The sequence below is a fragment of the Protopterus annectens genome, chromosome 7.part1, assembly GCF_019279795.1.
Source record: "Protopterus annectens isolate FY-2018-M chromosome 7.part1, PAN1.0, whole genome shotgun sequence".
Taxonomy (NCBI): domain Eukaryota; kingdom Metazoa; phylum Chordata; order Ceratodontiformes; family Protopteridae; genus Protopterus; species Protopterus annectens.
This window is the reverse complement of record NC_056740.1, coordinates 145,922,010-145,934,692: the sequence shown is the minus strand read 5'-3', so window position 1 is coordinate 145,934,692 and position 12,683 is coordinate 145,922,010. Positions and strand designations below refer to the sequence as shown.

The 12,683-nt window shown below is 39.2% G+C and overlaps 1 protein-coding gene across 1 annotated transcript in view; it reads right to left on the bottom strand.

Annotated features, from left to right (window-relative positions):
• UROC1 (urocanate hydratase 1) overlaps positions 1 to 12,683 on the bottom strand; it is a 1,269,467-nt gene that overhangs the window by 801,754 nt on the left and 455,030 nt on the right. Inside the window, exon 8 of the mRNA XM_044078604.1 lies at positions 4,847 to 4,913. Coding sequence (XP_043934539.1) covers positions 4,847 to 4,913 — 67 coding nt within the window. The remainder of the gene's footprint in view (positions 1 to 4,846; positions 4,914 to 12,683) is intronic.

Sequence of the window (12,683 nt, the reverse complement as noted above, 5' to 3'; positions counted from 1 at the left end):
GGGTCACCACAATGATTTTTGGGGTATTATTTTGAATCTTAAAATTGCTCTGGATATCTGTAGAAAGAGTAAAAATACATAAAGGAACATTTCCTTCTAAGAGAAAAAAAATGCATCTGTTTTCCATGCTTGCTTGTTGTTAATAGCCCTGAAACAAAAGTTTTTTATCCGTTTTAAATGTGAATGGAACTACTTGAGGTATTTCCCATAACTTTATTAGTTCCTAGAACACTCCCTCATTCAATTTCCATTTGTGAGGATCTGTCCTAGTTCTGCTCAGCTCATCTGCCACAACATTTTGCTCTGATGGAATATACGATGCCTGGAGCATTAAGGAATGCTGAAGAGCTAACTTCCAAGCCATCTGTGCCAGCCTGCATATGGGGTACCTTCTTGTACATCCCTGCTTGTTTATGTACCACATGACTGTGGTATTTTCCGTAATCACTTGAGGTCCTGGGGACCCACAGGTGATGAAGAGACTTCAAAGCAAGGATCACAGTCAGCATCTCCTGTATGTTGATGTGCTTCAGTCTGAATGATTCTACAAGCCTTGCACTTTTACCCATGAAAACTGCTCTCAATCACAATTTGATGTTTTGGTGCTGAAAGGGACTAATTTGGGGTCTGAGGAGTGGAGGGGACCCGTGTACAGTTGAATTTATTGTCTCCATCAGTGTAGTTGCTTTTTTATGAAACCCAAAAACTTGAATTTTATACTCCAGAAAATGCAAATGCTAGGCCCATGTTTTTTTTTTTTTTTTTTAAACAACTGCATCATGTTTAACTCTGCAAGAGGAATCATTTGAATCATAGAAGCCATGAACCCTACGATCCTGAAAAATTATAATGCAGAAATCAGAGACCAATTGGAGAAGTTCAAGAAAGATTATAGATAAACATCGTCCTCCTCTTGAATCAAAAAGGCTTTTTGAAGAGAAGTATCTACAAGGCATCCCAGAAACACAATCCTGTGAGATGGAGTCAAGTAGGATTTTGAAATGTTTATATGGAAGCCCAGTCTGATCAAGGCAGTGACAGCCCAAATTAATGACTCTTGGCATCTGTATAAAGACTCTGCAAAGAAAAGCAAGTCATCTACACAAGGAAAATGTGAATGTCATTTAGTCTGCAATAAGCTATGAGTGGAGCTAGGAATTTTGGGAACACCCTTTGAGCTGTAGATAAACCAAACAGTAAGGCAAAGAACTGATAATTTGTCCCAAAAACAGAGAACTTTAGAAAATTTCTAACATCTATGGCTATGGAAATGTGGTAGCAAGCATCCTTAAGTGTAGTGTTACCAATTAACTCATGGGAGAATTAGATGAAACAGGTTCAACATTTTGAATTTTTATACTTTCACATAAAGATTTACAAATGAGAGATCCAGTACTGATCTCCAAGAAGTCTCTTTGGTAGCAGAAATGTTCTAGAATAGAAAACTTGTGTCCCTTTTACTTGTTTGTACTGGTTCTATGACTCCTTGGGTTTGCAAAAGTTGCAGAAACTGAGGAAACATTCTGCAGTGAGGAGGAATTCCCTTGAAAAGATATTTTTGTATCCAGTGCCATCTGTAATCCTCCTGTATCACGTCTGGCACCCAGGAGTCTGAAACAATCTTCTGCTCAACAGGGAATGTTGAGAATTACTTTGTGAGCCAGATTCAGAGATACTGGCCAGAGGACAGGAAGAATACTGACAGTCATTCTGTACTATTGTTCTGAAATGACCCCCATTTCTTATTAACTCCATCCAGCCTTCCCTTTTAGCACTGTCTTTGACAGCAAAAGGCTGATTTTGTTTATTTAGCTTTTCTATGAAAGAGGGACGCCTATATGATTTCTATTGGAGTATATGAAAACCTTAGAAACTCTCTGAATCAATTTCCCCTTTCATCATATTGTTTGAGAACCTGTGTAACAGAAGAGACAAACGATACTCCATCTAAAGCAGAATCCAAGATTTCAGAGTTTACCTCATCAGCAAACTTTTGGTTACATTCCCAATCATGCCTTCTCAGCACTGAAGCAGAAACAGTTGCCCTACACAGTATCTGCACAACCATACATACTCTTCTCAACATGTTTAGATACCTTCAGCAGGAGAGAAACAGTTTGGTTCAAAAAAGAGCTTGCTTCAGTATGAACATTGGTAGCAGATTCCCTCTTTCTGCCCATATGACAAAGCATAAATTTCCATATAAATGCCTGGCAAATCAGAACTCTGAAGGCCAAAGCTGAAGAAAGCACTCTCACACATACGGTCAAACATTTTTCCTTCTTTTTCACCAGCCAAAGGAATTGTCTTCAGGACCAACCTGTTGCCTACATGAGGAGCAGTAGAAATTGCTGCTGGATCAGATCTAATGTGAGAAGAAAGAACTGTATTAGTCCGAGGTACCTTATATAGTTTATCTATTTGCTTTTTAGGAAGTGATGGTTGGGTATCAGAATTTCTACAGGCAGCATTCAACACATCTTCCAAGGTTGGGAAAACAGCAAGAATGGAGAGGAATGAGGCACATCCATTTGTAACATGCCATAGTACCTCCTCAGTTTAGGGGGCAATATCTGTCTACATAAAAATACTTTATTCATTCTGGCTATGGTGTCATTGAAAGAAAATTCCTCCAAAGTAAGAAAAGAATGAATATTTTCCTCACCATTGGTGAACTGGGTTTAGGAATTTGTAGGAGAAGCCACCATGTTTCTGTCAAAGTCAAAATAATGAGACCCTGTTTTCTCAGGATTTTTTTACAAGGTAAGCCTGCTTGTAATTGCTTCTGTGTATTGGTATTCATTACCTGCAATGCTCGTCTTGCCAAGTTAAGGAACTCTTTTTTTTTTTTTTAAATAGTCATTACTTCCTTCTTCAGAAGAACAATGTTTAATCTTTTTTTTTTCTTAATAGGAGCTCCAGTAGAAAAAGATCAACTTGAAGGGGGAAGTCTGCCCAGTCTAATAGTCTCTTATCTCAGTTACCTGAAGGAGGATCTCAAGGAGTGTTTCTCAAACCTAGAGAAGATGGTTCTCCTATGACTGTATCAGACATTGGCCAGCTGTAGAGTTTCATGAAGATCAAAAGGACTAAAAGGATGTCGGAGAGGTGAGTGAATGCTCTAAGGAACAAACAATGGTCACTTCAGATTCACCCGCTCTCAGCTGAATGGTAGACCGGGTCCACAACAACAGCAAGGACTCCTTGGCAATTGCTTTTTTTTTTACCTGGGAGAAGAATGAGCCGCAGCAGTGCAAGTATCTACACTGCAACTGGGGTAGTGTAACCAAAACTGGTAAGTCTTACTAGAGCAAGTTGGAAGCAAGATAAGTTGGCAATGAGTGCTCACAAACAGCATACTTTTACACTCAACAATCTCCCCAGTCCCTTAAGCATAAAAAAAGCTGAAGTGAACATAAAATCCCTGTCAGTTCATTCAAACATTCAGGTTCTTGTCATAAAGTGAGCATAAGCATTAAACTGACACACACAGTCCTGCTTGTTCCTCTGTAAACTTTTGTCCGCCCCAAAAATCAAATTTTATACAAGCAGTAAATCATTTCTGACAAGGTTAACCCAAAATACAGTAATAGATACCTGTAACTAAAAAGAGCTGCCTACGACAGAAAACTTACAATATTATGAAAAAATGTTGTGCTTTTTAAAAGGTAAATACTGCTTTTAGTCAAAAAACAGAATAAATTGTTTTCTTTAAAGATCAACAATATCTGTGTGGAAGGGAACTCCTATGGAAACTTATCTGCCAGAAATTAAGTTCTTATTCAATTGCTACTCCTGAGAAGCCAGAGATGCTTTTTCTCAAGATGGCAAGAACAAGTACTGAAGAATTTTTCACTCTGACTGCAGAGTTCTCTCCTTTGGATCAGCCAATTAGCAGTCAGAGTGATGGTGCGTGTGTGTGTGTGTGTGTGTGTGTGTGGGGGGGGGGGGGGGGGGGGCATGGCTTTTTGAAGCTGGATGTTTGTTTCCTAGGCAGGAGACAACTAATATAGTCTAAAGGCTACTGTGGCAGTAAGAATCATGAATATCTAAGTGTACTTTTTTCCATGAACTCCCAGGTACAAAACTAATGCACTTTATGTTGAGTATTTAATCCAAGCAGGTGTATTTTGTTCTGAATAAAGAGAAGTTGAACCAGTCCAATGTATTTCTGCCTTTTCACCTCCTTTGTTTCTAAGCTATTAAGATTGCGTATTTGCTACCCCTGCAGCAGACTTGTAGTTTAAAGTACCAATTAAAATAATTTAAATTTAAGCTATTTTTTTATCCTAAGGCTATAACACTTTGATGAGGAGGACATTTAAAAAGTTCAGTACTTTCATCTTAAACAAGGAAAAAAGACTATGTTGCAGCTTTGTTTTTGAAAAGAAAAGCAAGTATTTGGAGAAATTTAGTGTAAAAGGCTTGAACAATTTCCTGGTGAAAATGAAATTATGAATGAAGATAATAAAAGCTATAGCACCTTCTATAGAGTGGAAAACTGTTATACAATACAAGGCCTTTTGTCCTCTCCAAAAACAGTAAAAATGTACGTGCATCTGGTAAGCTTTTAAGTTCAATCCTAAACCTACTGAAACAGTTGAAATATACAAATTTGAGCATCATAGTAGAGTTTACTAAATCAGTTAATAACACTATATGTCTGCCAACAAACTAGGAGAAATAAAGCTTCCCTAAACAGCAGTGAGGTCACTCAGGTCATCTGCTAATGCGTTTATTTTAGTTAAAAATAACTTGTTCAGTTACTCATTTTTACTGCAGCTTTACTATAGCATGTGTTATAACTTTAGAATGCCAGCCAAAGGCAAACAAAACTTGAACTCACCACTGTGCCATGGACTATCCCTTGAGGCCCAATATAGCAGTAGCTCCCAGCAGTCATCTGCCCATACCTATCAATGACAACAAAACAAGTACATCACTTAACTATTTTTATAAAAGACTGGATTTATGTATCACAGCGTAATAGAACATTACAGCATAATGCAACATATTAGCATGGTACTGTCGTCTGTTAAAATCAGGTGACATAAATGTTGATGAAACAATTCACTGAAAATGCATCTCTTAAATATTTGGACATTTGAGCTCCAGAGTGTGTATGGAAGGGTAACACAGTTATCCATCTGATATAGATCCCACATACAGCTAAATACATCCTACTCTGAGTAGGTTATGTTTCGTTACATAGGTGCATCAGAATCTGAACAGTTGTAAACTTTGTATGTGTGCGTGTGTGTGTACAAACTGTAGTTTCACTGGATGAACCATGAAAATTTACCATGCTCCTATAATTATATATGCCATCATATTTATTATAATCTAACAAGCCTACAAATCTAGATGAAAATTATTTGCTGATGTCATTGTTACTTATCCAACATATTCTAAAACAAAACTAACTTTTTATTGTCAGCAAACAATAGGCAGTCTTTCATGATTTTATGTCAACATCCCTACTACTATTTTTAAATCTTAGAGGTTGCAAATTGCATCACTACTATTTTTTAACGCAAAGTTACACAGTGTCACAGAAACAAAATAAAAACTAGCTTTCTTACAAAACACACTGATAACCACCATACAACCTCAGAACCCTCTCCACTTCCAACCCAACCTGCTCAACTTGTACACCAAATTGAAACAAATGTCACATTCTTTCTCCACTGCAGCCCCCAAACCCTGAGAATCTATCCCTAAAATAATAAGTGACATGCTTTCCTTCTCCAGATTCAGAATAATTTTTTAAGCAAGCAAAATGTAAATGCCGCAAGAAAAATGTCAGACCTCAAACTAACCTGTAACTGAAACCCTCACAGTTTTTCATGTTCTCCAAGCTCTTTTCTTGTTATAAGGTAGTATCAATCTAATATTGATGACCAGTGTTGTACAGAATGAACTTTGTTAGACGTTCACTGCTATTGCAATACGTAATTTTTATCAAATTGTTTTATTTCTTATTCTGTTGTACGAGATGTTTTGATACACTTTTACGTTGTGCAACTCGTACCCTGACAAAGCCTAATACCATGAGGATCAGTATTCTACCCAGGTTAACAAATACATATAGTAAATTAATTTCTCCTGGAATATGCAGCCTCAAAGTTTAAGTATATTAGTATTGGTGCATGTGTATACATTTATGTAACCTCAGAATTTGAATAATTAGGAAGTGAGGGGAAATTTATCTATCTTTTCAAGCAGTAAAACAAATCTGAGCTGCTATTCAGTACCAAAAGCAAAATAAAAGAACAGAAAATAAAGAGACTAGAAGAACCTCTCTGCTTTAACTTCACCACACTTAAAAGTTAGTCATGCTGAACTGCTGTATAAAGTTTACAAAATGAACAAACAAGTAGGGACACTAAAATGTCTGCTTAAATAGAGAATTTATTGGAATATACAAACTTTAGCTTTTTGTCATCCTTTTAATTTTGTTGCTCTGTGCCTTGACACCACTAGAATATTCCTTATTCCTCTCGTGAGTCTTTAAACTGATTAACTATCACACAAAGGAGAAAGTTCTAGCAGTCTAACAACATGCAAATGAAAAAAGGCTTTTGTAAAGCATTCACCACCACCACACAGGAGCAATCACTGGCTTAAAAACTCATGCCATCACCATGTTTTTTGGTGTGCACGTGTGTGTGTTTACTTTTTACTCTTGCTGCCTGCCAGCCATCAGCCCTGCCATGTCATCCAGTGCAGGCAAATAACCAATCACGGGAAACAATTATTCAAGTAGTTATCAAGGTTCTTCCTGCAATGGCTTAAGGCCCCCAGGTAGCTGACATTCTTACATGCACAAGGGCTTGCTATGCCTTTTCCTCTACATAATTTTGTATGTTCACACACACACACACACACACACACACACACACACACACACACACACACACACACACACACACACACACACACACACACACACACACCACAAATTTCCAACAAGCTGGCAAAGCTAGGTGCAGATCATCTACTCATTATGCAGTGCAGAGCACTCATGCTTCACAGTAGGGTTCAGAGGGCATGGCAGATGGCATCACTTCATTCCTCTAGAATGATGAATTGGCACTGATCAGGGACATCCACCCTCCCAGCTTAGCTCCCCCAGTATCTAAACTGCTAACTGAATCATTATCACCTGGCATGTAGCTTATGGCTTCATCCAACTACATCTTTATTATTTTCTATTTATATCCAGGCCAGTCATCATCATCATCATGTCCCCATTTTCCCATTTTTCTACATGGGGTCAGGGTATCATGTTAACTGTTGCCAACTCTCTCAGTTCAATGCCACACTCATGCCCAACTTCCACAGATCTTTCACACAATCCATCCACCTCTTTGCTGGATGTCCTCGTTTCCCCTTACCTTCTTCCTGTCTGTTCCAAATCTTCTCCATCAGACTGTCTTTTGCTTTTATGCATGTGTCTGAACCACCATAATCTGTTCTCTTATCTTTTCCTCAATTGGAGTTACTTTGGATCTGCTCTTATGTCCTTATCTGTTTGCCTGTTCCACGGTGTGCATCCCACCACCCTTCTTAGGCACTTAGTTTCTATCACCTCTAGCTTCCTCATCTGCTCTGCCTTCACTGGCCAGGTTTCTGTACCATACGTAGTACTGGTTGAACTACTGCCTTGTACACCTTACTTTTCAGCTTCTTTGGTATTCTGCCATAGACTACACCTGAGACTCATAGGTGTTTACTAGGCCAATGACCACAAGGGTCTTTTTAAGCCTAGCCATGCATCCCAAGTCTCTTCTGATGCCCTTGACAAGTGTAAGCATGGGCCTGGGAGATGAACAATTTACAGGTTACCTGTGTCCATTAGAGACATAGGTGCCAAACCACTGATGAATTTCTGGTATCCCATCCAATTTTCCAAGTTGCACTTTAATTGGGTTAGGGATAAACTCTGCTTCACATGGTTGGGGCGCCTGTTCCATAGATATGGTAGTCTCTGGGATATATTAGTTGGCTGCAGCCACTCTGATTCTAGCTTTGACCTCTTCATTCAGACTTCCCTTCTCCTCATCTTCCCCTCCCAGATACTTGAAGCTCTTTACCTGTTCCACTATCTTCCCCTCCTAAATACTTGAAGCTCTTTACCTGTTCCACTATCTTCCCCTCCTAAATACTTGAAGCTCTTTACCTGTTCCACTATCTTTCCTTCTTGAAGCTCTTTACCTGTTCCACTATCTTTCCTTCTATCACAATTCTCAGCTTCTTCTGATTTCCCCAGTTTGCTGCCATTACCACGGTCTTATCTGTGATTAGTTTCATACCATGTACCTTCAGTTTTGCATTCAATTCCCCCTAATCCTTTGCTGAAGTTCTTGCTCAGATTCTGCCTGCAATGCCACATCATCTACATACAGCAACTTTGTTGATCTGCCCCCTCCAACCTGTTCGCTAATGCAATCCATCACCAGTATGAACAGCAGTGGACTCTGAGCTGAACGCTGGTGCAGAACCACTCACACTGGAATCCTCTCTGTGAAGCCGAAGACTGTTTATACTCAGTGTTGTACTAGTTACTTATAAAAGTAATCAGTTACTTTTTCTACTTGCTTTTCAGTGAAAGTAATATTACCATTACTTTTCTAAAAAAGTAATTTATTACTATTACTAGTTACTAAGCAAAGTAATGCATTACTTTTACATTAGTGTAGCTTGTCAATTATAATACTGAAATTTACTCTCACAAATAAGCATATGCATTTAAGTGCATTATTAAAGTTGTATACACAATGTTACAATGATGAGGATTAGCATTTAACAGTTGAAAACTCCAGCAGATGAGTCTTTATATCTGGGCGGCACAGTGGTGCAGCGGTTAGCATTATCACCTCACAGCAAGAGGTTCTTCCAGTTCGATTCTCACTGGGGTGCCTTCTGTGTGGAGTCTAATTGCCGATTGAGTGGGTTTCATCCTCATGCTCTAGTTTCCGCCCACATTCCCAAGACATGGTGCAGGTGGAATGGACATTCTAAATTGGCTCTAGGTGTGAGTGTCAGAGTCCGTGTGCCTTCTGAGGAAGGTTGGGTGCCTGGCTGGCAACTTCACACCATAAAACTCTACTGCCACTTGTTCTGTGGACTGATGATCTGCCGTGGTGACCCCTAACAGGAGCAGCTGAAAGGAAAAGGAGAAGTAGAAGACTAGTCTTTATAGCTAGAGAGTCACAAATAATTAAACCAAATCATACAGAGCCAGCAGCACAAGATGTATAGTCTCAGTTCTATTTTTCTGCTGTGTTAAACATTGTGTAGTGCTTCCTGCTGAAACTAGGGTAGCTAGTAGCTGCAGCATAGTCCAGATCTAGGCCTGCTGCTTCTGTATGGTTTGTAGTGGCTTGTTTGTTGTGAGTAGGTTTTCCATCCCATCATGGATTGGAAGGGGCCTATCTGCATTTTTGTAAGAGAATTGTGTTGATTAGGACCTGACTGGCACAGGGATGCCAGTTTAGGGCTTGGAATAAGCATCCTCACTGGTCCTTTTAAATTTTGTTATTAAGTTTTAGCTTCTGGTATTTAGGCCCTGCATCTAAGCAGGTTTTTGCTTGTTTGTACCAAGCTGAACTACGGAGGGCTACCAGCCATGACTCTGAGCTGAGATACCAGATAACTAGAGGCTTCTGAGCTTCCATAAAAACACATAAGTTGCCTGTTTTTTTTTTTTTGTTTTACTATTTAATGCACTTTTTTTATTGCCTGCCGCCTACTTTTATACTGTATTTACTGTGTAAACTGCTCTGTTATACTGCAATTGCCTGCAAAATTTAATTTTATTGCTGTTTTCACTGTTTAGCAAACTTTTTTGTTCTTTCCACTGTTTACATTTTTACAAGTATTTTTTCACTGTAAAGCACAGCACCATGCAACTACCGTGCAATTGTGCACCAAAGCCGGACAGTTAAATTCAACAAATTTTCCCTTAAAACCCAGGCAGAAATATCCATTCATCGAGCTCCTCCATGACTGTTTCTGAAAATCCACCCCTAGTGACAACAGTCTTCAACCTAGTATTATGGACAGTTGGACTACCCTTGGTTCTCCTGCCAAGCTTGTTGACTTGGGTCTGTTGAGGTAGTGTAGCAATTGCCTTATGCACACATAGAACCTTCTACAAGTAACACAGTCTTGGTACAGAGTGCGAGAGATGTATTTAGACAGAGAATCTAGAATCCATGCTCTCTCTCACTCAAAACCGTAACACGGAGAAGGTTGTCAACCCACCCGTCACTACATATTTACATAGTACCTCTACTCATATACATAATATGCATCAAACACATAAATCCAATATGTTGAGGTTCTCTCTAAAAAACCTTACTGAAACATCAGAGACCTCCAAAACACAAGTCTGCTACAGTTAACACAGTCTCCATAGCACCCATGACACATAGCAACACCAGTGTCTTACCCACCAAGCTTGTAAGTCATAACACTCAAAAACCAAGTTTTCTCATCATTGGAGACTCAATAGTGAGACACATGGATGTCCCACTCACCAGGTTGGACAAGGAGAAAGCCACTGTCAGCTGCCTGTCTGATGCCAGGATTCACCAAATCACATATGCACTCAGGTCTCTCAGCAACAAGTACCGTTATGACTTTGTCATAGTTCATGTTGGTGTGAATGACCTGAGATGAGCTGGACTATATGAAGAGAGACATGGTTGAGCTCTCTGAGTATGTATCCCAGGGAGGTATGTCCCTAGCCTTGAGCAGCATACAACCCTCACCTAAAATGATGCCAAAGAATAAACAAAAAAGGATAGATTTCAATAATCGGCTTAGTTTTTAGTGTCATTCCAGAACAATCCAGTTCCTGTCTGCCTGGGAAGCCATGGTTGACAAATATCGCTTTGTCAGAGATGGTTTGCACCTGGCAAAGGCTCTTTCCTCCCCCATAGTGCATTTTTAGTCAAGGTCTCGAAAACAACATTACCGATGTGAAATTAACCAATCAAAACAAAATAAGGGTCATACTGCTAAATGCTAGGAGTTTAAACAAAAAAAAAAACTGCACTGCCTGGAAGCACTTCTATCACTAGAATATGTAGATGTCTGTGCAGTCAAAGCAGGGTTGCCAGCCGTCCCTATTTGGGCGGGACTGTCCCGAGATCAGCAGCCTGATCCCGAGTCCCACCCTGCCGGTTTAAATCCCGGCCAGCCTCCGCTTTGTTTGTTATTTTATTTTTTTTTCTTTTGATTGGCCTGTATACCTGGCATATGGGCCAATCAAAAATCGCTAACCACGAAGCTTCTTGTGTTCTGCATTAAACAGAAGTAGCTCCATGTTTAACGATTTTTAATTGGCCCGTATGCCGGTATACGGGCTAATGAAAAATCGGTAAACATGGAGCTACTTCTGTTGAATGCGGAACTGCAATGTTCCGCATTAAACACGAGAAGCTCTGTGTTTAGCGATTTTTGATTGGCCCGTATGCCGGTATACGGGCCAATCAAAAAATCGCTAAATATGAAGTTACTTGTGGGAACTGCAATGCATTAAACATGAGAAGCTCCGTGCTTAGTGCAGAGCTACTGTTCTTTAATGTGGAACTCTGTTCCGCATTAAAGACCTTTTTTTTTTTTTTATCCCTACCAGGCTGGTTGGAAATCTGGCAACCCTCAGGGTTTAAAGGCCTCAGAGAGTATCCCAGTCCTGAAAGGCTACAATGCCTTCCACACCTTTAGACAGCAAAATGAACGTGTGAAAAACAGATGAGATGATGTTTCAATCTATACTGGAGATAACACTTCATCACCAAGTATGCAAAGACAAATAAGGTCAGCACAAAGTGAAAACAAGCCAGTATATTTCCTTCTGTAATTTAATAAAATCTCCAATCCACAGTACACACACACCACAAAGCAGATGCAAGAAATACTTCTCTCTAGCGCCTGGGCTAATTTAGCCTTTTACAGAGTACAACTACTTCACAAACACATTTCTTTTAAATACCATTGCATTTGTCAATCATTCAATTAAATATGTTAAAACATACAATTAAGTTAAAGAGAAAGCATACAATTGTATTAAAGAAACCATTTCCAGTGACATTCCCTATTTAACCCCCTTGGAATTAACGTATTAAACCTTAAAATAAAAACAGATTCCATTTTCCACAGTTTCTTTTTTACTTCTAAGCAATTTGTTTCTTTTATCTGTCCTAAAAGTGTCCTTTTAAACATACAGCAATACCATTGTGGTATTCTTGAAAATGTGATGCCACTGGACTCTCTTCCCTACCCTTGGCCTATATCCCCAACATGTTCTTTCAACCTTTCTTTAAACTCCTCTTACTTTCACCTATATACACTTTTTCACATGGACATTTTAGCCCATATGCTATCCCTATACTGTCACATGTATATTTCTTTCTGAAAAAAAATGTTTCCATTAATTTTATCAAAACTTTGTGTAATATATGCTTTGTGGTGTGTGCGTACTGTGGATTGGAGATTTTATTAAATTACAGAAGGAAATATACTGGCTTGTTTTTGTTTTGTGGTGACCTTATATTAGAGATAAATTCACCTCCCGTCTAGTTAGACTGGACAACTCCATGGAGTTACTCTAAGGCCGCCATTCAAGTCCTAACTAGTTATAGATCCCCCTCCATGGATCGCGACAACCATGA